This window comes from Clupea harengus, chromosome 22 (genome assembly GCF_900700415.2).
Source record: "Clupea harengus chromosome 22, Ch_v2.0.2, whole genome shotgun sequence".
NCBI lineage: Eukaryota > Metazoa > Chordata > Actinopteri > Clupeiformes > Clupeidae > Clupea > Clupea harengus.
In genome coordinates this window covers 17,616,788-17,644,410 of record NC_045173.1, presented here as the reverse complement: position 1 = coordinate 17,644,410, position 27,623 = coordinate 17,616,788, and the positions used below count along the sequence as shown (strand labels likewise).

General features: G+C 42.3%; 1 protein-coding gene and 4 non-coding genes across 7 annotated transcripts; 2 read left to right on the top strand and 3 right to left on the bottom strand.

Annotated features, from left to right (window-relative positions):
• Window positions 1-278: 278 nt before the first annotated feature.
• trnal-cag lies at window positions 279-361 on the bottom strand. Its single transcript has one exon. It is a non-coding gene; the product is annotated as a tRNA-Leu (tRNA).
• Window positions 362-679: 318 nt separating this feature from the next.
• trnal-cag lies at window positions 680-762 on the top strand. The gene has a single exon. It is a non-coding gene; the product is annotated as a tRNA-Leu (tRNA).
• Window positions 763-2,969: 2,207 nt separating this feature from the next.
• Window positions 2,970-3,052, bottom strand: trnal-cag. The gene has a single exon. It is a non-coding gene; the product is annotated as a tRNA-Leu (tRNA).
• Window positions 3,053-3,370: 318 nt separating this feature from the next.
• Window positions 3,371-3,453, top strand: trnal-cag. Its single transcript has one exon. It is a non-coding gene; the product is annotated as a tRNA-Leu (tRNA).
• A 1,193-nt stretch (window positions 3,454-4,646) lies between these two features.
• Window positions 4,647-27,607, bottom strand: LOC105906993 (homer protein homolog 3). Of its 3 annotated transcripts, none has more exons than XM_031560413.2 (11): window positions 26,956-27,607; window positions 26,234-26,283; window positions 21,542-21,698; window positions 19,823-19,954; window positions 18,392-18,499; window positions 17,460-17,468; window positions 15,936-16,069; window positions 12,858-13,014; window positions 10,101-10,208; window positions 8,029-8,109; window positions 4,647-7,289 (listed from the first exon to the last, which is right to left on the bottom strand). In XM_031560413.2, exons 2-11 carry the CDS (start codon window positions 26,254-26,256, stop codon window positions 7,104-7,106), a joined length of 1,095 nt encoding a protein of 364 aa, XP_031416273.1. In that variant the 5' UTR covers window positions 26,257-26,283; window positions 26,956-27,607; the 3' UTR covers window positions 4,647-7,103. The 3 variants fall into 3 exon arrangements, with proteins under 3 accessions (XP_031416273.1, XP_031416271.1, XP_031416272.1); XM_031560411.2 differs by having other exon boundaries at window positions 26,234-26,278; XM_031560412.2 differs by lacking the exon at window positions 17,460-17,468 and having other exon boundaries at window positions 26,234-26,278.
• Window positions 27,608-27,623: the final 16 nt, after the last annotated feature.

The following is a 27,623-nucleotide window of genomic DNA, read 5'->3' as shown; positions in this document are numbered from 1 at the left end:
GGCTTAGGGGGTGGGAGGTGGGACAAGCTGCTGCCTTGAAGTCGACGGTGAGGGCTCAAAACACCATTAAGCTGAATTGCGCCATGAATGACAGCTTTTTTTTATTTATTTTTTATCGCAGACTTTTTTTGGTGCCTTAGGCGCTCGGGATTTGTTGTAGGCGCTCGGGAAAACGGCTTAGGCGCGCGCCCAAATGTTCTCTATGCAGGAAAAACCCTCCCACCCAGGGGTTTTAGTATCATTGCTAGCACAGGTATTGCGAGTCGAAAAAGTTTATCTGTCAGAAGTGGGATTCGAACCCACGCCTCCAGGGGAGACTGCGACCTGAACGCAGCGCCTTAGACCGCTCGGCCATCCTGACTGAAGATACTCATTCTTCTCACATATCCCATCATGCCTTGCGTGCATTGAAAGAGTGACTTTTATAAATTTTATTATCTATGCTCGCACACCTGCTTGTCTAAACAACACGGGTTACACACACACACAGAGAGGACACCCATGGGTGAGGTCAGAAACAAAGGAGTGTTTAAAGCGGGTGCTTCGAGTGTCCTCTCTGTGTGTAGCCCGTGTTGTATAGACAAGCGGGTGTGCGAGCATAAATAATAAAATGTATAGCAGTCACTCTTTCAATGCGTGCAAGGCATCATGGGATATACGAGAAGAATGAGCATTTACAGTCAGGATGGCCGAGCGGTCTAAGGCGCTGCGTTCAGGTCGCAGTCTCCCCTGGAGGCGTGGGTTCGAATCCCACTTCTGACAGATGACCCTTTTCGACTAGTAATACCTGTGCTATTAAGGATACTAAAACCCCTGGGTGGTAGCGTCTGTCGTTGGGCCTCATTTATAAAACGTACTTATGCACAGATTTGATCTTAGAGTGTTCGTGCGATCAAATCCACGTCTAAGTACAGATTTATAAAAACCGTCTTAGACGTAGAAAATGACGTATCTCTACGTCTGGTTCTAGTTCGTGTAAGTACATTTCCTTGTGGCAATACTGGAGTACTGCAGGAATTCGGAACTCTCCGAGCACCGACACGCAGTTTCATCATCATCATCATCACCACGACCGTCACCATTAGGGCTAATGGTAAAAGGCCAAATTAATGTTTCGCTCATTAAAATCAATTAAACAATTTGAATAATTCATACATGAATGAAATTCACGTCTAATAGGTATTCATTTTAATTCCACACGTGTAAAACATTTTGCTCAATTTATAGCCTATAAAAAGCCTGATAGTGACAGTTTTCAGTAGGAGATATGGCTGCATTGGTGTTAGAGGATATTATCCCTCTATGTCCGAAATGTATTACATGTCCATAAAGTGCCCAGGAACAGCGAAATGTGAAAGAGGATTTTCTGCGTAAAACAGGGTTCCCAATGGCTTCTCACCCCGATTGCGCACACTCAGACAGCCTAGGAAGCCCACTTCAATACAGCACATGCCGGTGCGCGGTCGGTAGTGGAGCGCAGCATAGGCATGCTGAAGGGAAGGTGGCGATGTTTGGATGCATCGGGAGGGAGACTGCTATATGACCCCGAAAAGGTTTGCCAGATCACCCTAGCCTGTTGTGTGCTACGCAACATCTGTCTAAGCCATGGCATAGAGCTAGGAGAAGACGAAATGCGCAACGACCAAGATGACCACCCTGCCATCCCAGCTGGCTGGAACACGCACATCACTTCGCTGAGAAGACGGGAGCTGATTCACCAACTATACCAACAGTAAAGGAATAAATGCACACATGTTCATTTTCTTCAGAATGTTTTATTTAGGCACGTTTGTTCAAAGAACCCTCAATAGCGGACAGAGTTCGGCAACAACCTCACTAACAGACTCATTCAAGTCCCTTTGTGAATGAGAAGAGGAAGCTGGTGATGGCCGACGAGGTCCCGATGCTGGTGCAGCAGGTGCTGCTGCCGCAGATGCGGCTTCTGGTGCTGCTCGTGCCGCAGGTGCAGCCGCTAGTGCTTCGGAGACGTGTCTTCTACCATGCCACATACTTTGCTTTTGCCATTACGCCACCCGACAGGCTTTCGACCAATGTTTTGGCCCGCATCTGCTCTTCCATCAGCACAACGTCGATTTCAGCCTCACTATAATTCTTCTTTTTACATGTTTCTTTCTTGCTTGCCATTGTCAAAGAGAGATTGTGCATTGAGGATGCGCTCCGTTTGTGCATTGATAATATGCTAATTCGATTAAGTAGGGGCGTTTTGAGGGTGGAGATTCAGCTGCGCACAATTCCACGATCATTTGTAATTTATAAACGCAGGAATGTCCCAACATGCGTAACACATGAAAGTCTTCATATAGGTTATTTACTGCAGGTGATGTATTCAGGATCCCAGCAGAACCGAACAGGTGAAAGCCTGTTTAGTTGCGTTCAGGTCGCAGTCTCCCCTGGAGGCGTGGGTTTGAATCCCACTTCTGACCGATAACCCTTTTCGACTAGTAACGTCTGTTAATGTGCTCATCTCACAGGTTTAATGTTTGTCCGTAGTGGTCAGAATAAAAGAACAGTTCCCAATCACTCCCTCAAACAGTCTCATACTCTGATTTATAATTAACATAATAACTCAAATTACCGTATCAATAGCTAGTCAAGGTTGAAGGTCTTTGGAATTTGGAATTGTAGAAGTTGGCGGCATTCTCAGTAGTCAGGTACATCTAGTTAAATTGCACATTGTGTGTTTTACTTTTGATAATTTGTAAATAAATGCTTTTGATAGTAGGTGCTGATGTAGTTAATGTTGCACAAGAGAGAATGCTGCCAACTTCTACAATTCCGAATTCAAAACACCTTCAACCTTAAGGTGAGGTTTGGAGGGTAACGTCAGCTGTGCAGTGAGTAAACATCACTCCCTCACACCTTAAGATATGTGTCCGCCACAGACACTACTACCACCCAGGGGTTTTAGTATCATTGCTAGTAGGTATTACGAATCGAAAAAGGTTACCTGTCAGAAGTGGGATTCGAACCCACGCCTCCAGGGGAGACTGCGACCTGAACGCAGCGCCTTAGACCGCTCGGCCATCCTGACTGAAGATACTCATTCTTCTCTCATATCCCATGATGCCTTGCGTGCATTGAAAGAGTGACTTTTATACATTTTATTATCTATGCTCGCACACCCGCTTGTCTAAACAACACGGGTTACACACACACACAGAGAGGACACCCATGGGTGAGGTCAGAAACAAAGGAGTGTTTAAAGCGGGTGCTTCGAGTGTCCTCTCTGTGTGTAGCCCGTGTTGTATAGACAAGCGGGTGTGCGAGCATAAATAATAAAATGTATAGCAGTCACTCTTTCAATGCTTGCCAGGCATCATGGGATATACGAGAAGAATGAGCATTTACAGTCAGGATGGCCGAGCGGTCTAAGGCGCTGCGTTCAGGTCGCAGTCTCCCCTGGAGGCGTGGGTTCGAATCCCACTTCTGACAGATGACCCTTTTCGACTAGTAATACCTATGTTATTAGGGATAATAAATCCCCTGGGTGGTAGTGTCTGTCGTTAACACATATCTTAAGGTGTCGGGGAGTGAGGTTTACTCACTGCACAGCTGACGTTACCCTCCAAACCTCACTCCCATCCTGGGTCTATGCCTATTTGATTTTGAGTCTGTAAAAAAATGAAGGCTTTTGCACCCTTAGATGTCCAACATTACCTTTTACTGAAATCGATGTAGCCAATCTCCCTCATGTCCAAACATCCGTAACACATGATAGTCTACATATTTAAAGGTTATTTAGTGCAGTTGATGTACCCGTTCTTTAACTGTATCCAGCACCATCTGCGATGCGCTTTAGATCTCCTCCACTGTGTCAAAACGAGGAAGGAAGAAGAGGAAGAAGTCACAGGGAGCCCAATCCAGCAAGTTGGGGTGGTAGGGAACGACAACCATGTTGCGCATTGTGATGACGAAGCACCCAAATGTGCCACAGTTCATGGTCAGTTCAGTTGATCGCACCTGTTATGTTTATGTTGATGAATTGGAATTTTTCTGCATTCCGTTGCGGCTTGTGTTGCGCAACATTTCTTCTTCTGTCTTAGTCTAATTAGACTACAACATGTGAAAAGCAGTAACAAGATCATTATTGCACATTTACATCATGGCTGCCATTTGTTTACTGCTCACAGAGCATTCAATTAAAAGGCGGACAAATTACACTACACTTACAGACACCTTCCTCTTCCCAGAGGCTGGAGTCTTTCACAGGGCTTAACCGGGTTTTAAAAGCCTGCCATGATATGTGTTTACTTTGAGGATATCCAAGATCGATTAATTGCATTAACTCATATCACAGATTTGCTCCTGCTTCCTTGCTAATTAATATGTAGGCGTAATGAGCCACTCTTCCCAAAAAGGGGACCAGATAGATAAATCACACTCGGGCAATGATTGTTTGTGATGGGCACATTCAAATTACTCTCATGAAGTCTAATGCACTGCGTTCAGATCGCAGTCTGCTCTGAAGGCATTGGTTCGAATCCCACTTGTGACAGACAATATTTTTTTGGTGTTTTAATGTGGCCATTCAATTCTACCATTGTCACTCCTACCCGTAGTGTCCCACATGACCAGCAGAGGGTGAAAAGGCAAACAAGTAGTAAATAGACTCTCATGTCAAAAGAGGCATTTTAGCATTTATACATTACAGCATCTACATAAACAAACTATTGTATGTCTTTAGTGTGCCTAAAAATGTGGGGCCAGGAGATGGAACAAATGTGAATGTAAACCCTTCCAGTTCTGACAAATATTGCAACAGTTGGCACTTTCTCAGTTGACTGCCATAAATGGTACCCATTACAACCAACTGGATGGGTCCCTGCCAGCTCACTTCCGTCTTCAGGTAGGCTATGTGTGATTAGGGTATGGCAGAAAATGGATGCTATTACAACAACCAGGTGAATGCTATATATTGATGGGGGTGAGAAGTTCCACAACGATATAGTAAAAATCATTTAAGTATCTAGAAAAGGGTTATATGTGTAACCATTCATGGCATTCAATTTACAAAATGTTTCAAATGCATTCAGATGTGTCACTTTATTCAAAGAAATTGTTGATGCACAAACTGTAGTAATGTCAGAATAATTTCAGTTCCTACAGAAACATGAAAGGCTTCTCAAGGTCAGACACAGCCAAATTAGCAGTTAAATGACATATTCTGCATGTCTTAGCACTGCATTTAAAATGTATTAAATCTACAACTTTCCCCATATGAAACGGAAATATATTCAGCATGAACTCCATTTGTCAAACTAGCCAGCTTTTTAAGGTAAATTATGCAGAAATATTACAAACACCTTGAACCGAAGTCATTTAAAGTACGAACAGTTTGTATCATTCAGCAACTTTTGAAATATTGGTCTATTAAAACTGACCAAGGTATTATTTGCAAATGTATGAAACATTTACTAAGTGAAGTAAACAAATCACCTCTACACCTCAAAAAGTATGTACTTAAATCTTTCATATAAGGCCCAAGACAACTTTTACATACAGCACACATTCTTTAAGGTAAGACAAAAATGTACAAGGACATATGTCTGAGACATAAAATGCTGCACCGACTTTTGCCCTTAACAGTGTGTTGAACTCAGACAAGACAACAATATTTCATGCCCTGTATCTGTTCCTCACAACAGACCCTCTGGGCTACTTGTGTAATCTCAAAATGTTTCACCTCTCCACAGATGTAGTCTTTTTCTGTGGCGTCAATTGGATGATCAGGTATTTCTATAAGTAAGCACTCTTATTTAAAAGGCAGGACAATGTTGTCTTTATTCTGCTTTGTAGCCCATCTTAGTCAGAAGTGCTGTGTTCTGTTCTAAAATGCATTTGTAGTTTACACCAGTGAGAAAGCCTGCAAATGGATGATAGCCACCACACAACGTGACAATGTCAAGCTTCAAGATCACAGAACAAGACAGACAAGCTTAGATACCTTAGTGATGTAATTAATACTCCCTCATAAGAGAGGCCACAAACTTATCGTATATGAACTGGAATATGCTGTCTAAATCTGTGCAATATCCTACGATGAAATACTCTTATTGGCTAATTCCTACGGGTGCATATATTTTTGAAGCAGTCAGAATGCACATATTCAGTTAACTTTTCCTAAATTTTCACTACCATGCCTCTAATTAGTGTTTTAAAACTTTCACTCTGGACAGCAGGTCTTTGGTATGTTCATCTTCGTTTCTGAGACTGCCGTGATGCAACGCTAAAGTGATTTATTTGTTCCTAACTGTGTGCTTCAGCATTAGCTGTTTGCAACAGGATCTTACTAAATGGAAATATTTTGACTTGATCACATCTTGAATTGGTTATTGTATAGTTTGTGATTCTATGCCTCAACTGAATTTCATGCAGTTTTTATTCTCTTTTCATTCATCTGCAAATACTGCTGCCAAGTAAACTCCTTTAATGTACCAGACGTGCTTGAACATATATATGTACTATTTTGCCATCCATAGTGCTCTGGTATAGTATGTAAATATATCAACGTAGCTCAGTTTGATGTGACCCAAAGTGATCACGCTATCAGTTCATATCTTATTCGAGATATTGTCTTAAATCAGTGTGCTTTTACCATTCACACATCACCACAATGTATCAAAAATAGAAGATTCCTCTTGAAAACATGAATAATAACGACAGAGTAGACAGGTACCAAACAGCTGTTGTGTAGTAGCTCCAGCAATGCAGTTGGCTAGTGAGAGACAAAAAGTGCCCACAGTTACCCTACCATTACTGCATTTTCTTTATTGATTTTTTTTTAAATGATTAAGAATAATTTATTGCTAGGGTTTTTTTTTAGCAAAATTAAACCAGTGCATGTCAAGCTCAGAAATACTGTTTAGTAATCTAGTAATATATCAGGCCCATCGTGTGTTGAAAAGCACAAAGCACAATCTGTTCTCTTACCTGAGCCCTTTTGTCCATAGTGCGGCTCAGGTACTTTGCCTCCATAATATACTGTACTCTCTTTCTGTTCCTTGCTTTTGTAACTGCTCATCATTTACCCTGTTTTGTCACGTTAGTCCAAAGCTGCACCAAACAAGCTCTCCTCCCTGACTCTACTTGTCAATAAGTTTGACCAGGCTCTGTCTCAGGTCATTCAGATCAAATATCTTGACATCCAGGATTTCAACCACCCTGTGCACCTCGCTCTCGATACGGTCCCTCTCCTCCAAAGAGTTGGCCAAGGACTGTTCGGCACCCTGCACTCTGCGTTCCAGCTCCACGTTGCGCATTTCCAGTTCCTTTGGAGAGCGAGAGAGAGAGAGACAGACATGGAGGGAGAGAGCGAGTGACTGAATGGCTTACTGTGAGGCTTCTCTGTACTTGCAATGTATGCACGTATGTTAGATATGTTAATAAATAATTTTCAAGTCATGTCAAACTGGACAGAGATACAATCTTTTCAGTGGTCATGTGTTGCCTACTCAGGGCAGGATTTTAAACTCTTAAGTTTCCTATTTTCTGTTTTCTTGTTAGTCCATTTAGTGCATGCTGCAGAGGTTTCTCACTAGACAATAAATATTTGTATAGCGAAGAAATCCTTTTGATTCCTGTGTGTGACTGCGGACCAGTGTGACACAAAAAGTGTTGCTGTGTGGCATCTGAAGTGGAGGCAACTCCCCTGTGGACTTAAAATGTCAACAGTGAAATTTCATGACTTTGTCACAAAAGGACACAGTATATCTCCTCCAGTGTGTGGGCTGTCAGGCCAAATGATGCATATTTGATGTTTGGCTATCAAGCAGTGTGAAAGGAACACACAGGTATTTTCCAGGGATTCCCTGCCACTTACAATATAACTAGAACATCTCACTCTCTTGATGCACCATAAGTCAGTCAACAACAATCAGATATTTGGTTCTATAAAAATATCCGTATATAACTGATTACAGTACTAACTGTCTCTGCTTTCTTCATATGTTATTCCACAACCTACAACAAGCAAGGAGATGACTGGGTGGCTAAGAGCCCAGAGGTTACCTGTATTCTGTGTATGGCCTCTTCTCTCTCCTGTTCCATTTCATGGAAATCTGATTTCTTGGCCTGCAGTATACAGATTTCCTGAACAAACAAATGGAGAAATGGTTTTAATTGCGATCAACATTACTTTGCAGGGTTTTTCCTGGGTCAAAATGGGTCTTCGGTGCTCCAAAAAAAAATGTGCGCGCTGCGCGCGCAGTCTGTGTTACCATGTCACCTGGTAGCTTACATTTTACCATTTCTTAAATAATGAGGATATGCTTCAGGAAATCATTTTGCTTCCACTTTAGATTCAAATAGATTGACAATAGTCCAAGCCCCATGGTGCTATCATGTATGGTTCAAAGATTATTAAGGTTTACCTCATTACATATATATGCAAACTACTGAAATGTATATCAATAGAATCTAGAACTAACCAGTGGTCAGAAATGGAACACACAAATTATGAAAATCAAGTTTACCTATTATTACTATTCATTTTTATTATACAAACCTACATACCATTATTTTTGTTTTTATTATTAAAACTGTCAACAAATATGTTTAATAGTGTGTTTAACTTCTATTGGCCCACCAATGGAGGCTGCGTTGGAAATCAAACTTTTGTCAGCATTTTGAGTGGACATTTCATTTGCATTTGTACAGGTGTATTCGTGCACGTCGGGCTGGCCCTCGCAGCGGAACGACAGTTTACAACCGCACCGGTTTATCAATGATAATATTAATTCGAGATGCAACACAAATATATCCGCTCTCCTCCGAACGAGCTGAGCTTTCATTGATAAACCAATGCGGTTGTCTGCCTCTCCCGAGGACCCGCAGTCTACTGGTACTCGTTCAAACGGGTAAACAAATCAAATAATAGCCTACACCTGTGTAGGTCCTCAACATAGCAGATATTGTAATACATTGGAAGCCATGAATACTGAAAATGGAATGTTATGCTCAAAATCACCGCCGACTGATGAAGTCAGGATGCATACGCAAGTTGAGTGATTGGCAGCTGGCCGCTCTGTCCATTCGCGCACCTCACAGTTGCGTATTGTTCAGACAAGAAGACACGCTTATCAACTCGATTACTATTGATCAAAACAGAACGAGGTTTCGGCTGTAGCCTATACTTGAAACATACTATTGAGACCATATTCGAACATGCATTGCACGCGTGATGAAGGCGCATCCCACCACCTGAGCGAAATAATTCACAGCTATAAATAACAGCTCACCTTTATTTTTTTAACCAGATTTGTAAACAGGTCGCGATCAATATTTTGCAGTACAATAGGCTACCTTGGTTAAAAATCGAATTACGGTAGATGCATGCTAGCATTGCGCTAAATAATTAGACAGCTAACATTAATTAGTGGTGTTAACATAAAGTCAGTTATTGTATATGGCATTAATATTATTCTAAAACACCTTCACTAGTTGTTTTAACCAGATTTGTAAGCAGGTTGTAAACAACATTTTTGAAGTGCCTTGGTTTAAAAAAGCTAAAAGCTAGCTACATTAAGTTGCTTGCTCAAATCTCAAATTCAAACCAACGTATTCTCTAAACTGGCAAGCTTGGAGCAGCCTCTTTTCAATGATTGGCTCAGGGGGTGGGAGGTGGGACAAGCTGCTGCCTTGAAGTCGACGGTGAGGGCTCAAAACACCATTAAGCTGAATTGCGCCATGAATGACAGCTTCTTTTATTTATTTTTTATCGCAGACTTTTTTTGGTGCCTTAGGCGCTCGTGATTTGTTGTAGGCGCTCGGGAAAACGGCTTAGGCGCGCGCCCACATTTTCTCTATGCAGGAAAAACCCTGACTTTGATGAGTATGCACTAACAAGGTATCAAACCCCATGCATGGCCCAAACTTGAAAGTTCCTCCACAACTCTTTGGGTTCAGTGTCTTATGACAGCTTGTCACTTGGAATGTATCGAGCATGATTTGAGCTGAAATGTTAGTCATCTTTAACATGTATTTACATGTAGGAATAGGTAAATGCATCCTTCAGTGTGCATCTGCAATACATGATGTGGGTAAGTAAAAGACCGGTGCCTTCATGTTCTCTGGTTCCCTACCTCATCTTTGGCTTTCAGCAAAGCCTCCAACTCCTCCAGCGACTGAGTCAACTCATCCTTCAGCATATCGCTGGGCCCGTGCCCCCCGTGGGCTTCCAGGTCTGCCACCTAACCATAAACAAATCAATCTATGCAGTAAACAATATGGTGGAAAAGGGTCCCTACAAGTAAACAAAGCAAAACACCTGGTAAACAGAATGGCAGAGAGGGCCCTTAAAGATATACAAATCAATACACGCAGCAGACGAAATGGTGAGAAGGGCCCCCCAAAAAAACAAATCAATACACGTGGTAAACAAAATGGCTGGCAGTGCCTCACTCTTATAGTGAAAGTAGTGGAGGGCCACCATACCAGCTCTGATGCATAACTGAAACATGCCGATTAGAGAACTGGGCCATGTCCCTTTGGGCAGCATGTATGCTCATTGATACCACCGTTAGATAGTGCTTTCCATGCACTTCTATTATAGGAAATATAGGGATAAATTATGGGCACGTAACAGCAGCACACATGAAAGCAAGTCTTTGATCTAACATATATTTAAAAAACGTTTAGGTTTTCAAATAATGCTTACGATGGTCTCAGCAAATATGACACGACAACTTATGCCACTAACTAGATGAAAGTGTTATTCTTTGTCACTAGCCTACAGATTTCAGACATTACCACTGTTCATTGTCAGCATTTAATCTATTGCATGTTTTATCTAGCGTCATGTCATTTTGTAAACAAGTGGTATATTTTCAGACTTGCTCTTTCTGTCCAGCGAACAACAGTCCTGCTCCAGCATATGCAGTAAACCAACATGGCTCTTCGTTATCAAGTGTAGGGGGACTAACACCTGACTGGTTCATTGTGAGTACCCACAGTGTTAACAAACGGACAAGATCACCTTTTTCAGGTCTGCCTGACAGAGAGCCTGGAGAGTGAGAGGGATGAATTATTTTTAACTGTGTAGCATACAAAAAATACCCCCAGAATGAGGAGCTGCCAGGTCCCTCTGGTGATTCTTCATTTCTCCTAACTAGGGCATTGAAAGTAGGATATTGCTGTCCTACAAACCGCCCTGCCCATCCCCCCTCCTCAACACCACCTCTCACTCTCTCTTTTTCTCTTTCTCTCATGCTTGCATACTCTCTCTCTCTCTCTCTTTTTCAGTTCCCCTGAGACGTGAACCATTTTCAACCACCTGGTCGCCTTATTCATTCCACTGAGAGAGATGGGAAGAAAACGGTTGAGTGTGAACAGGGGTGTCCTTCCACCTCCAGGTTCTTCCAGAGACACTGAAGTTACCCCAAGAAACATTTTGAACAGAGAATGGTGTATAGTTTAGGGGACCGGTATGTCTAGAGAGTCTCAAAAACGTTTGAAAACCAGTGCATCCAGTGGGCCCCACAAAAATAGAATTTCAGCCAGCCTTCACTTGGAATCAGATGTTTGTGTAAACCCATATGAAGTGACTGTGTAAAGATCAGTACTACACAACAAAGCAGCGCTTGACCATTACCCCCCCTCCCCTTCACACTGCCACAAAATAACTCCCTTCCGCACCTGAGAGATCTGACCTCTTCAGTACCTGCTAAACCTCCATCAGAACATCACTGTACCTCCCCGCTTCATTCCATTCAGCCAGCCTAATTACACGCTTGTAATTCATTTCATAATAGCGACGAATAGTTTGTGAAAAGAGTCGTGCAGTGAGATTGAACTGCATGAGCTCCGAGCGGAGGAACAGAGGGAAGCTTAGAGGGGGATCCCACTTCTGACCCTTGTGAGAGATGGGGATGATAATTACGAGGTGTGTGTATGTTGCCCACCCTGAGCCTCTGACTCCGCCAGCGTGCCGATGAATAGAAGCGCATCTGACTCATGTCGTAATTGGAAAGAAAAAAATAAGTAATTTGGGCGGCTGATGCCACCTGCTCCGCTGGAGGGAAAAAAGCAGTTCCGCAGAGCCATGACAGTTCGGCATGGCCGTCAGGAACACTTAATTATCCATTTGGGACCTTTAGATAACCTTCAGAGGTTTCAGAGAATTGAAAGGATCTAAGGTTAGTCATCCGTCTCCTCATCACACTCTATCTCATTTTGGCAGAACAGCAGGCCCGGCCTTCAAAGGCGTGAATTATTCTTAATTCTTTTTTACAACAGCAGCGTTCATTTTTCACATTATACAGCGGTTTCAGTGCAACAGTGTTTTTAAAAGGTTGTCACTGTTTGGTGTCTACTGGTGAACAGTACAGCTTGGACGTGGGCTTAACTATTCTGAAATGAGTAATGTGTGTTTAAAACTTTCATAATTCAAGTAACGCAAAGCGATGCATTGGTGCATGTCCTCACACACGCTGAGGCTGAAAGGTTTGTGTCAGTGTAGGAGGACTCACTACAATCCATCATAACTCACTGCTGATGTTTCAGTCACACTTTGACTTGGCTGAATTTCCCACCATTTTAAATGGGGATGAGGTTCTCCCTTCCTGCCCCAGTTCTTTAGACAGGCTGGTGGGTGGGGTGGGGGGGAAGAGGCAATTCATCCAGAGGGAGCCAGTGCATTATCAGTTCCCCCCTTAAAGAGGCAGGCGAGACAAGCCTATCAGATAAAGGTCTCCCCTCAATCAGGCTGATAAATGAGGGAATGCTGGGAATGATGCCGTTGTCTGTTTGGATGGAGACGCCCCGACCCACTACAACATCAGGTTCTATCCGGGCACTCTTCTGCTAATCAAGCTAAAATAGCTCTGGGTACATCCTCTCACCTGGTCTCGCAGTCTCTCTGTCTCGTCCTGGTAGGCGACGAGCTGCTTCTTCCATTGTTCCACATTAGCATTAGCTTCATGCAGCGCTGCCACCAGTTTAGCATTGCTGTCCTGCAGGGTGAACAGCTCGGTCTCCAGGTTCATCTCACAGATTGACCTGAGTAAATCCATAAAACCAACACTGATCATTCAACACTGATCCAAATTAAAATCTGCTGATTCAAACTTAAGCACACTTTGATCGACTAAATGTATTTTTAGACATTCACTGAATTTTGCCCTTTGTCTGATTTAAAACACACCAGTTAGCTCACTCAAATTGACTATTACTTTCTAATAATAATAATAATAATAATAAAACTTTATTTATATAGCACCTTTCATGCAAAAGAATGCAGCTCAAAGTGCTTTACAGCAAATACATAATATGCACAAAGAAATGACATGCACATAAAAATAGACATCAAAGAAACATAACAAAGATATAGTGCAAAATAAAATACAATAATAATTATAATTAGAGATATATTTAATCCAACCCCTTAATATCACCAGTAGAGATTTAAATTAAATTAAAAGTATTTATATATATATATATATATAGTGCGAAGTGGTAGCTAGTTAAAGGCTAATGTGAAGAGGTACGTTTTTAGTTTGCTTTTAAAGATGTTAAGCGAGCTGGCTTCCCTGATGTCTATAGGCAGTATGTTCCATAGCACTGGGGCGTAATTGACAAATGCTGCGTCCCCGATTTTCTTACGGCTTTTGCTGGGAACCTCCAATAAACCAGCATTCGATGATCGCAGTGTTCTTGAGGGCAAGTATTTGACTAGGGAGTTTGCAATGTAACTTGGTCCTAGCCCATTAAGGGCTTTGTATATTAGGAGAAGGACCTTAAGGTCAATTCTAAAAGTTACTGGAAGCCAGTGCAGAGCAGCTAAAACTGGACTAATGTGCTCTCTCCTCTTGGTTCTGGTTAATAGCCGAGCTGCAGAGTTTTGAATGAGCTGAAGTCTCTCAGTTGTTTTTTTTGGGAGGCCAGTAAGGATTGCATTACAATAATCAAGACGGCTTGAAATAAAGGCATGAATCAGTTTTTCAGCATCTTTTTGATTTATAAATGGCAGGACTTTAGCTATGTTTTTAAGGTGGAAAAATGATGTTTTCGTCACCTTGTTAATGTGAGACTTGAAGCTTAAATCTGAATCTAAAATAACACCAAGACTTGTAACCTCCGATTTAATCAAGGGAGTTAATTTCCCCAAATTATTAAACAGCATTTCTCTTTTTGTTTTAGGGCCGACTAGTAGGATCTCAGTTTTGTCCTCGTTTAACTTTAAGAAATTATTGCTCATCCACTTATTTATCGCCAAAAGACAGGTAGTAATGGAGTTTATTGCTGCAATGACATTAGTTATAAGCATTTTCAGTATCACTTCAAAGTGAATATATTCTGTTCAGACAGGTAACAGAAACCAAGCTTTAGTTTGATAGAATAAGTTCACATGACAAGGAGGAGATATTATATGTCCACATCAGTCATGTATTTGACCTCTCTGAGTTTTGACTTTTGGCATCCATACAAAGTCCTCGTTTTCATTTGATCCCACTACATTCCCTCTATATGCCCAGATATTACCCCATATTTGAAATGTATTATGTGTTATTATTCTTTTGTGTGTCTTCTTACATGTGCGCCAGTTCAGTGTGTTTCTCTTATATGCTTTACGAACTGTGTTCTATATATTCTGCTATAAGCAATTCTCCTGATCTAACAACTTAACAATTTTGTGTGGCTGAGTGACTACACTAAGCCTGTGCAAGATGTGCAAGAGACCTTCTCGCATGAAGTGCCATTTCACAAATCTCAGAGGAAGGAACAGTCAAGTGGCTCACCATGACAACTACGGTGATGGAAAAGAAAAGAAAAAAAATTACAAAAAAAAAAATCAGCATTCCTGTGATGATGGCCTCTTATCGCAGACAAAGGAAAGTCTGCTGGTCAGGGCTGCTGGCTGTGACCACCTCCTATGAGGGTCACATACAGCATTGATGTGTATGACTCAGACCTGCTAATGACCCCTCATTTCCCTGTTCATGGGCACGCACTTCCTGGACTGACAAGGCTGAACAGGCGACGAATAATGGCATGGTGTGTGGTGTGTAACCATGACAACAGAAGCAGATTTTTATAGGGTGAATTTTGAGGGTGAACTGTAGTCTAGAACATTCTAAACCTGACATTTGTAAAAAGCTACGGAACTGGAACTGTAGTTAGTGTATTAGATTTCGTACCAATAGTTTGAGTATTATCATTCCGGAATGTTTTCTACCTGTATATTTACTGTTGTCACAGACACATTTTCCATAGATTTCTTTCCATATGGTTTATTCCCATTCTGTAGCATTAGGGTTTGTGTTTGTCAGTGGAAAGTGTCAAAACAATGGTTGCCTCCCCACTGTGAATATTGTGGACAATAGTGCACTGCTTAACGTGGGCCCATCCGGTCGCTAGCACACCCTCTGGAGCATGCATCACAGGGCCCAATGGGCCTCTGTCGGGGCGCCTCCATGATGCAACTTTGTCAGGGTAAACTGTATGTGTAGTCATTAACTTTGTGACAACCTAAATTGATTAAAGGTAAAGGTGCTTGCTTTTTAGCACACATTTCTGTCTGAAGTAACTTACATTGAACCTGGGTCAACATGCCTATAAGGCAACAATGCCGCGGGCTGTTAATGAACCTTTGACATGGACCGTAGCAATAGTGCCAATATTATCAACAAGGAATTCCACCGCAATAGTCACTTTGTTTGTAAAATTAGATTTGTTTTTGGCTAAGGACTTCCCTGTTATGGAACTAAGTAATTCAAATGTATAGCATGATTCATATGACTTGTTTATAACTTATATGATATTCATCATATTATTCAATTAAGTCAAGAAAATATTTATTAATACACTTTCTTCATTGCAATCTCATTAGGTTTTAGGGGGAAGAGCTGTGTTATGAGTTATAAAAGCTGTGTGAAACAGAGTAAGATAGCAATGTAAGGTCGTCGTGGAGAGCTGGTTACCCTTCAGACAGCATCTTCTTGATGCGCTCCTTCTCAGAGTTGAGTGTGATGTCAGCGCTCTGGCTGCGGAACAGCTTGTCTTCGGGGCCGTTGGCACACATCACTGGAGGAGACTGCAGCTCGTCACACAAGTCCTGCCACGAGACCAGCCACGAGACAACTTATCAAAGGACATTAACATTAACCTGTTCATATGAACTTGGAGAACCACACAAGACACACTAGAACTCCTTTGTTATAAGCACCAGTTCATAGACTGTTACTCTTGTTTGCATTTGTGCTACAACCACACTTTAGGTAGGATGAATTTATCTGAATGTGCCTCTGAAAGATTTACATATGATCATGACATTTCAGGTCTTTGCATACTTTAGACTCTGATACTGTAGCTACAGAAGCATATTTTGAAACATATTGTTGTTAGATCTAGTAGACTAGATCCCACCTACCAACTAAGAAAATAAAGCGGAGCTCAGCAAGTTGGATTGGGGAGGAGGTCTGAGAAATGTGCTAGCTGCCTTAACTCACTTGTTTTTAAGCACTCTCAGTTATTTCCTGAGAGCTGCCTTTCAAAAACTCAAAACCATCCACATTAGGGGCCTGCTCTTTCAAAACATTGTGTGCTTTCATAATATCCTGGGTTGTTCACCGGGTCCTTAAAAAATGACTAACAGTTAAAACAAATAATAATAATAATAATTGAAGAAAATAATAAAATGACTACAAACAGGCAATAAACCATTACTAATTTATACAAAATTACTACCAGCATAAATAAGCCAGTGGTTATGATTGAAGTTTGGTTTGGTGTGAACAATATCACCAGAGAACCGAAGGCAACACTCTCCTGCATCATGTCACATTTCATGATGCTGGAAAAGGGAAAAACACGAGATCACATTCGTTCCCCCCCCCCCCCCCCCCATCTTTTCTCTGTGTCATGTGGCACACTCTCTTGCCACCAGGCTGTCCTCTGAGGGGAGTGACCTGCTTTCCCCATCCCCTCTGCTTCCCTCCACTATCGCTTCAGCAGCCAATGATGCAGGAGAAGAATCCACACCCTGGGAGGTGAATCACGCTCAGACACAAAAGGCGTCTGCTCGCTGCGATAATGCAACAGTTCTCACATTTTTCTTCTCTCTCAGATCCCATCACACCACACTATAATAGACCACAGTGCTTTCTTTAATATCTATTCCTCTGCATCAGGGGCTCAGGAAGTCATCAGAGTGGATGGCTGACACCACAACACATCCCATCCTCCTTCTCAGTCTCTGCTCTGGACTTTAACATACTATATGCTGACAGTAAAACCTTGCCTTGTTTGCAAAATTTGCTTAAACTGTTGACAATGACAAGGAATTCTAGTATAACGGAGTTTTTACATGAAAGAAAACGTATCTATCCATGCTCTGTAACATGCTTATCTGTTAGTGTAACATGCTGAGCACAAACTTGTTATAAAGGCTTTATAAAAGGCTTTAGCCTACCATCATTATTACTGAAATGACCTCTAAGGCTTACCTGTGAGAACTGGAGCAATCCCATAATTCCATATTGTGGCAAGGGGATAAAGGCAACAAAAACATTCATAGAAGTCAGCCTTACAGCCATCAAAAGCACCTCAACTATGTTCCCTACATTTTCCATGTCGTACAAAATTGTACTTAATGTATGGAATCTAAGTATGTTTATTTTGTTGGACATGAGGAGTGTCCATACTGTCATATGAGTACACTTAAAAGCAAGTGTCCTTGTTTTCTCTTTCCTGTCAGACATTTTAAGGACACAAAGTGGAATGGTGTGAGAAAGGGAGAGAGGAGGACCGATAAAATACAAGAGATACACTGGACATTTTTGAGGTGAAAAATAAGCCCTTCTTCACCTTCTCCTTCATAGAAATCTGATGGGATACTGTGCTCAGTAAGATGACCTGATAAAAAAGGAAACATCATCTGCAAACCTCCACCAGCATAGGGAGGTGCCAAGCAGAGTGCCATACTTGTGGTCGCAGTGCAAGATAATTTTACTCGCGCCCTAGTTCTCTGCTTGCTTCCCTGAGAGACGAATGACCCAGCTCATCTTTCTCACTTCCTGCGTCTTACACTCCCTCTCCTTTCCTCTGTGGCCCCGTCAGCACCCCCAGGAGAGGACTGCGGGATAACAGATTTACCGCTCACTTTGTTTGCACATAGAAAGTAATTCTTGTGATCCCTAAAATGTAAGAAGACCTCAAAAGTGTAGAAACCTATCTCTCTTTAACGATGCTGCTGACATTGACCTGGTCTGGCGCAGAAAATGAGAGTTTTGTAAACAGAGAACAAAAAATTGTTTAACAGGCCACGAATACTGCCTTTTTCCGCTGCCTGTCTAGAATTGTCTATGTTCCTACAAGAATCCCATACGTATCTACTTTAACAGCAGTCATAGGTCATCATCATGACAGGTCTTCTTACCTGAGGGGCAGCAATGCTCAGGCCAGGGTTATTCATTTCCATCTTTTCCTGGGACTTTTCTCTTGCCAAGCGGGCACCGTCCTTCACCTCATTGAAGCGCTCTGAAAACTGACAGCAAAAAGCCGTGGACTGATCTATAAATGTGTGATTTGAGCCAAAGCCCATCATTGGTGGGTCACTTATGAGAACCAAAATGAGTGTGAGATAAACTATAACAGGTCTTTCTAGGCACTGACTCCTAAGGAAGCTGCTGGGGGTTATTATACATAGCACTCTGCCCAAACTCATTCCTTAATAGTATAGACTTGCCAGTGTTTAGTCTAATATTGAATAGCTCCAACTTTGTGTGGTTTAGTAATCATAAACTAAAGCTTTCAGCTAATTACAAATGAATTAACCAATCTGGAAACTTCCAGGAAACATTCTTTCACTTGCCACTCATTTAGCATGCGCACAGCCCACTGTAGGAAAGGGGTAGACCCCCCTTTAGTGGCTAGCTGGCGCAAGGACTATAAAAAGCATGGACATTGTACATTCATTTAAAACTGAAGGAACTGGAAGGAACTACAGCATTTAACCAAATACGGGTCGGTTCTGGGTTGACCCGGACCGATATTCTGTTTATTATGTATGCTCGCTCCAAAAAGCACCAAATGTGGCTCCAATTTAAGGCTTAATTTCAACAGAAGGGCATGATGCTATGCTGTCCATGCTTTTTACAGTCATTGCCCTGGCGGAAGTTAGCTAGGACTGCTAACATTGCTGACAGCAGCTTTAAGGGGCCAACTGGTCTTCAGCCACTCCAGCTGTGCCCTCATCCTTCCTCCGCTCGAGGAAAACCATGTAGAGTTGATCTGGGCCCTCATCCCACTAATCTTTCTACTGGTCAATCCATCATGTTGTAAGATACCTAAATGTCCAGGCAGTAAGCTAGCCGGGGAGCAGATGGGCCGCCAAAGGAACGCTAAAAGGTTCTTAGCTCAGAGTCCTCTGCTTCTTTCTGATGTTCCGTGTTTGCTCTTTTACATGGTTGCATCAGAGTTATAGTCTTGGATTTACCATGACATATTCTGGTCATTTAAAAAGGAAATATAATTTTTTCCCCTGTAAAATATGAATATATAATTTCGGACTAAGATACATTTAAAAAGATATCAGCGGATGACTACAACGTTTTTCAGGAATTTATTCTGAAGTTTAGAGGACAATATTGCTTGATTTATTTCTAATAGCAAGGGTACACCTAATAATTTAATAAGGAAATATGACTGAAACTGCACTGAGCTGTGTCTCACTACTAAATACCATCCAGACGATAACATCAATTCATGACTTCTGTGAGGTTTGTCAAGAAACAAGAAACTAAAATGTAGAGGAGAACTATGGTTTCTAACAGGGTGAGAACTATGGTTTCTAACCGGGTGAGCTCACCTGATGAAGCTGCTGCTCGGTGGCAAAGCCTAGGCCGTAGACGGTGTTGGCTCGGCTATCAGCCCACTGGCCAAACTTCTGGGAGGTTTTAGTGAAGCTCATGTTGGGTGAGATGGTGCTGTTGATAATCGCCTGGGAAACAAGCGAGAAAGATACAATGTCCATGAGATCCAATGTCCTGGACATTAGTTAACAAAATGAATGACATTTTAATTGAGACCCGACACTGGGTACATGTTTCAGAGAAGAAGAAAGAATATGGAAAAAAAATAGGCCGTAGATGTTTCCGCAAACAAGCTGTTAGAGCCCATGGTGGTTTGTCATGGAAAATCTAAAAACATCTTCTAACTTGTCAGCTTTGCTTCAATAATTCATTTTCCTATGAGAAAGTGTATTGGTTCAACCCTGAGGCCAACTGCCAATCCATAGTCTACTATGAAATCCACAAAAAACAGCACATCAGTGTAGATCTGGGATCAGAGCAGTCATTGTCCCCTTTCACCTCAGACATAGCAACATTATGACGAAATGTTATTTATTTTAAAATCACATGAGGGCAACAGCAGCTTAGGGAGACAATCATTGTTTCCCCCTCACGCAACGAATGATTACCCTAGCCAATGGAGCAGTCACATGACTAACCAGACAACCCCATTGCCACACATACAGTTCACACATCTGGAAAAAGAAGAATATTTCTGAGAGGTCATGTCTTTCACAACACCTTCAATAACACTTCAGATGTGTCTTAGGTCAATTGTGGACAATAACTGTATTTTCAGAACCCTTCTACAGACATTGTACACACATGAAAGCTGTCTGTGTTTGTTGGGGGTTGTCTGTTGAGCACAAGGTCACCATGGTTACAGAATCTAGGTCAGACCAGAGGTGGTAGATGTAGCTGAGATGGACTCCCCTGTCTGATGGTAATCCACATGAAGCTTAGGCTTAAGGACACTCACACAGAGGCTAAATCTATGCTCTTTATCACTCGTTTTGCTTGTTCGATTTCTCCACTTGTCAACTGCACCTCCATAAAAACGTTTGTGTCAAATACTGATAGGGTTTTGACTTCACAAAAACAATAAGCATATCCACTAACATTAGATTATTTCTTTCACAATTGGTCAATTTGAATTTAGTTTTGATTCAAGGATATTAGCAGATGACAGCATGTTGCCTGCGAAACAATTGAGACAGAGACTGAACATTGAGAATGTCCGCCTGAAAACACACTAAAGCTCACATACATCAAATGCAGTTTCACCATTTACACCTATGACTCGACAGAGGCCCTCAGAGGGATGTTTTCCATTCCTGACTTGTGCTGTGGTCAGCACTAATGAGTGGAGCGTTTTCTCTCCAACACAGCCCTAATGAGCACTACAGGAGAGCATAAAAATAGTCTGGCCACACCCTTTAATCACAGTCCCAAAAGAGGCTGCTCATTTACGAATTGATCAAAGCTTTACTTAGATTTACGTCACAACTCCCCCCACACACCATCTTTAAACTGATCAACAGTGGTCTCATTGGATCTATGTCACTTTGTTACTATGTTACTTCCAATCAATGAGTTTTGGCTTTCTTATCAACTAAATCTTAATCAACTAAACTCCCGGAGACATCACACACATTCGTTTCTGCTACTGAGGTGGCACGAGTTTGGGTGAGCTGTCAGGTGATGCCACTGATGTCAGGCCAGGTCAGTGTGCTCACCTTAGTCCCGCCCACACTGATGATGCGGTACACATTCCGATTGGCATCGTAAAAAAAGGAGACGGTAACGGCATGCTTGCTGGCAGGGATCCAGTTGCGCTTGGTGGCCGGATCAATCTGGAACACATGAGCTCTCGCGCTGAAGATTGGCTGCTCCCTGAGAAAGAGATGACAAACAATGACTCAGACAGATAGATAGACATGTGGAAGCAATTGAAAGAGAAATAAAGAGAATGAAAACAAGACAAAGAAGAATGGAGAAAGAGGGACACAAAAAAGGTGGCAAGAAAGCAGAAACATGAAAAGTGGAACGCGACTCTCTTCTGCGTTATGTAATCTGTCCCCTTGATATCCGCTTGGGCCCCATGGCCTTTGGCTACATGAGCCTTGCCTGAGCCTGGGATGGTTATGACAGGGTAACTCGAATCCTCTCACATGATTTAAGCATGGAGAGCTCAGCTACCTCAGGCAAACTATGCCCCTTGGATCCCCATCTCCCTCCATTGACTTGTAGTTAGACTGTGAAACTGGCCACTTCCCACTCAACACTTCATTTAGACGACAGAGTCAAGTACAAAGCCAAACAGTTTTTTTAGTCAGTAAGCCGTATATATAGCTAGGGAAAAACATTTCTTAGCCTTACCACATCAGAGGAGGTTTTGTAATACATGTCTCATAAAAGTCACGTCTTATAGTTCATGATGGTCCCAAAATCCAGGTGCTGTTTAATAGTGTAATGGAGTAATTTAGCCTTTTGGAATTAACAGAAGAGGGCACTCAGTTTTGGCCATACATTTACTTCCTGTTTTTGCCCATGTAACCACGGGTATTCGTATCCTAGATACGGTGGTAAATATTTGAACTGTGGTCGCAGGACTGTGTGCTCTGGCTGGCGCCGGTTGGAAAAAGTGGAAAAACCTGGTGAAAATCGAAAATGACTGACACAACACGAGGGAGTGCTTAAAGCAGCTGGAAGGTGAATATGAGGTCATCATGCAATACTGGCAGACATAAAGGGATAACCCCCCCCAGTCAGACCACACAAACAGAATCAGCCACTAAAAAGAAGAGACGGTGAAGTAAGAGGGATTATCAAGAACTAGAACACGCCAGAAAACAAGGCCCCTGAAATCTGTTTATTCTGAGCTTTCAAAGATGGCACACCATTTTTGACACATGAGGTTCCAACAATTAAACACATATTGTTTGTGTTGAGTAAGAACAAACAGGACTGCAAGCTGTGAGAATCCTGTCTCATAATATTAGGAGTAATAAGATCAAAGGAACAACAAAAACAGCTTTGCTCCATTTCTTTGGCTTGGCAGCAATAACTCAACCATCTCGGGAGTTTTGATACCCATTCGAATTCCAAACACGGTTAAATTGGCTTTCATCAATCAAGATAACACTTTCTCAACCATGTCTCTGCCCCATCTCCCATCACTTTCCTGTAAATCCGTCTTCAGGACTATGGCCATATAATAATCACACAATCCCCCCCCCCCCCCGTCTTCTCAATCCGATCCATTTCCACCTTCAGGAATGAAGCGCCATGGCTCTCAGGCCTCCGTCTGAGCCCCCCGGTGCTGCAATGCTCTGTGCTATGCTACGCTGTGCTGTGCTGTGCTGTGTGCCAGCCTGCAGTTAAAGCGCCTGTGTAATTCTCCTTCTCATCGCTCCGTAATCTCCTCCCGTGCTCGTCTCTGGAGCCCCCGCCACTTAATCGGCTTTCGGAGGATGGCTCCTGCAGTCACTGATCAGGCCAGGGTGTGGGGGTGTTGTTATGGTGGTGGCTGGGATCACCTTCCACAGCCCAGGCCACCCGGCGCCATAAGACCATCTGAGCCAGACGTCTCCAGTCACCCTGGCCACATGACAGGCATGCCAACTGGGCAGGCTTCACCCTGGGAGACCCAGAGAACTCCTGCTGGGCACAGGCTTTTAAATCCCATGCCCAGCTCAGGAAGCCAAAGGCACTGTGGGCCACAAAAGTGTGTGTGTGTCTGCGTGTGTGTGTGAGGGACTGACATTGTGGGCCCCCAGAAGTGTCTGTGTTTGTATGTGTGTGTGTGTGTGTGTGTGTGTGAGTGTGTTTCTGCGTGTGAGGTACTGGTATTGTGGGCCCCCAGAAGTGTCTGTGTGTGTGTGTGTGTGTGTAAGGTACTGATATTGTGGCCCCCAGAAGTGTCTGTGTGTGTTTCGTGTTTACGTAGATCTGCTCACAGTCTTTCGCCCTCTATCCCTTGGTATAAGCTGATTGGCAGGGGCTTAGACAGGGGCTTCCATGCCCACAGGTCTGCCTGTTGTGCTGTGATGCGCTGACCACTGTAGAGGCCAGTCTTCTGACTTCAACCAAATGATAAACCAGACCAGACCACCTCCTCCCAAATCCTGATAGGAACACCGTGTCCAATTTCATGAAATCCAATTCTGAAAAAAGGCTTCAAATATTTTTCATTTTTTTCCCTCTCTTTTTAGACACTGTACAAATGCTTCAATTTATTTTTGAAACACCTCTGACCCAGTTTGCTTCAAAGTCAATTTCACTGGCCAAGTAGGGCCCAGGAGCCAGGTAGACAGCCTTCCTCTGGGAATCTATGGTTATGTTTATGGTATTTAGCAGACACTTTTGTCCAAAGCGACTTACAAAACATACAAAATATATAAAAAAGGTAGTTGTATTAGCCTACTGAAAAAAATATCAAGAAACAATATTAGGTACCAATTAATAACAATAACAGATACTACAACTATAGAGTAGGCCTCAAACAAATTAACTAATTAGACAGATGATAATCTAAGAGGTGAGTGTGAACATGGTGGTCTGATCCCTCCACCCTCCACCTCCCCCCCTGACAAATGCCCTTCATACCAACACCTCCCAGCCAGGTTCGGAAAACTCCACAGCTCAATGGACTATTGAGGCCATGCACATAAACCCACTCAGTAGCAGTTTATGTTGTCTACATCCAATATATATATGAACCTCTCACAAAGTTTGACTCAAACTTCTAGAATATCACCAGGACTTTAATTATAGCAGCTAACGTTACGACCCTCACAGCTCTGGGATATTTGTTTTAATTACGTGTAATACCAAGCACTTAACAGCTGTACAGTTCTGGCAGGCTGGGCAGGAAGGCAATGCTGGGCTAAGTTCTACAAATCTATAGAGATAAATATTATTTGATCCATTCACTTAGGAAAGCATGGGTAATTGTTAATCACTGTATGGTGAATGTGTTTGATAATTACATAACTGACTCTAACAGGTCCATCTTCCTCTGCCCTTAAGATCATACGCAAGCAGGTCATAAAGCATTCATCGGTCACTGTCAAACACAAACACATACATCTCCAGGTAAATCAGAGAATTTGCCACCTGGCAAGCAAAATAATATTCAGAAAATACCGAACACTGTAGTACAGAAAAATACAAACATTAAAGATTAGTCTCAGCAGGTCATTAAAAATGTATCCATCGTATCGGGATCAATGTCTGTCTGTGACAGATGCACTCTTCCAGTGATCACTACACTTTTACGTGATGATTGGATGGATAATTGGGTGCTATGGCTTACTGTGCCAGAGAGAGCCACAGCTGGGCTGCCAACACTTATTAAGACATGAGACACATTATGTGCCAGCTCACCTCTGCACTGCATTACACCAACTTTAGAGAGAGAGAGAGTTGCTTTTGAAAACTGAGCAGGGCACAGTGAAAATAAGCAGATGTTCTGCAGTGCATTATCCCATCAAAAACTATGGTGGCCTAATGACCAGACAAATAACTAATGGCCAGTCATCCTACCAGGGTTCTTTCTCTCTCCATCTCTTTATCTCTAAGCTATGACAAAGCGTCAAGGAGGTGGTGCTGAGCAGCTCAGAGTGAAGCTGGTAAATTGTAGGTCCTCAATCTGGGGCAACTCATTCATTCAGTGCCCTGAAAGCAGTTGACCCTGGGATGGGACCGACCAAAATTAGGATCTGAACCGACCCAAATCAGGACCAGATCCAGAGTGACTGACTATCTGGGCACCCAGATGGAGGCTTAGCCCACAAATGGTAATACAGCACTGTGACATCTAAAAACATTTTTTTTTTTTAAAAAGGACCACTTGGAAAGAAAAACCTTGTTGAGAAACACATTTGTCAATGTCAGTGCAACAAGAAGGAAGAAGAGGGACAAATCATCCTGGTTCTTGATACTGGCATGGTAGGTAGAGTTTTGGAGGCGAATCTTCTGTTTGAGACTCAAGCATTGCTCAAGTGTTTTTTTTAAATTTAAACTGAGACTCAAGGTCATCTCTCCACAGCAAACATTTTACAAGAAGCAAACCTCAAACCTGGTAGAGCTTGTCAAACTTGAAAAAGCCCATTATTCTGCCATAGAACAACTATGCTTCTAGTCTTGTCAGAACCATCAATGCCATAATGACTTAATTGCTGTATTTGTTCTTTTGTGGTGCCTCAAGGCACTGCATATCCTTTAAGTGAGTACTTATTTCCAGAATCGCAATGAATGAATGGAGGCAAAAATGAAAAGCTACCTCCACAACAGAAACAGAAATGACCAAGGCTATTATCAAATCAGTTTTCTGTTAATTACCCCAGAACATAAATCCAGAAAAAAAGAAGAAAGATAGATAAAAGTACATAAGCATAAAAAAGTAGAATGTTCTCGTAGCCTACCTTTCTCTGTGTAGTGGAAACATGCTTACAGGATCGTAGTGGGACCTTTTCTGGAGCAAAAGGGAAGGGGGAGTCAATGAAGGTTACACTTCACCAGAAAAGACCGTAATTACAGGTTATGATAATGCACATACATAAACACACACACATGCATAGTCGTCTTTTGTTGCAGACACGAACACAGGACTCGTTAGACCTGGAATCCAGAATTGTGTGAATTTGGTCTAATAACACCACGGTCCTAAATTAGCCTTGTTGGGTGTTCTCATTCAAAGTATGAGTTCTGTAGCCTGTAGTCTCAAGCCTTATAAAACCTAACCTGAAAAAAATGCTAAACGAATCGGAAATTATTTTGATGCATTTCACTGAAATAACAGGGCATGCAGCAAGATAGCATAGAGTAATATTTCCTTAATTATAAATATAGCCTAATCGGCATCCTTCATTCAACAACAACGCGTGCATAAAAAAGTGAGAACTAAGTTACAGTAACCTCACTCTGAGACGATATGCTACGACCTGTAACGGCGAATTGAAGAAAGCATACAAAAGGCTTGTTAGATTGAAGGAAGAAAAATCTCACTCCTTCCCAGCCTTTATGCCAAAATGTAACCTATTAGGCTATGGACAAATGAACATTGCGTCAAATGTTAGGCAGCAGACTTATTGAAGGCTATTCCATCATAATTGAGGCAATGTGTGTTAACGTGAAGACAACTCACCCCATTTCGTTGTGAATATCAACAGGATCTTATGTTTGATCAAAGTATTAACTCAAGTGACTGGTGTATTAGACATACAATTCTTCTTGTTCTTCTTGTCCGGATACGGATGCTTTCCAATTATCGCCTAGGAATCTCTCTGCAAAGGGCAATATTTCGCTTTACCCAACAACGAAAACGGGCATTTACCCTAAAGATACAGCCGAAGCCACACTTCCCACTAACACCGCATGAATTATTTCATGTAAGTAGATGCAGAACTGTGCCATGTAAAAATGGTTGATGTGGATTCATCTTGAGCACTTCTCTCTCCTTGGTTTCTTTTCTTTCTTTCACTGCACTTCGGTAACCTTGCGGGGCAGTGCACGTTTGTCGACTGGCGAGGTATTCCTGACACTGCAATGCTGTCAAAGAGTCCAGTTAACTTGCTGTGATGCGTTGGTAGAGTTAAATACTGGGGCAGTTGTTACTTTTGATTTTCGTTTGATTTGACGCCTCCGACGAATCAAGCCACAGTGGCACACTGTTGTGCCGATCTCCACTCAAGCTGCCTTTAAAGCCTCACTAACTCCCCCTGCTGGCCTCGCCAGGTCAGCTAACCCATGCCGCCGCCACTTGCCCGCCAAGCAACACGAAGTCACCAATTTAAGAACCCGTGCCCCCTTGTG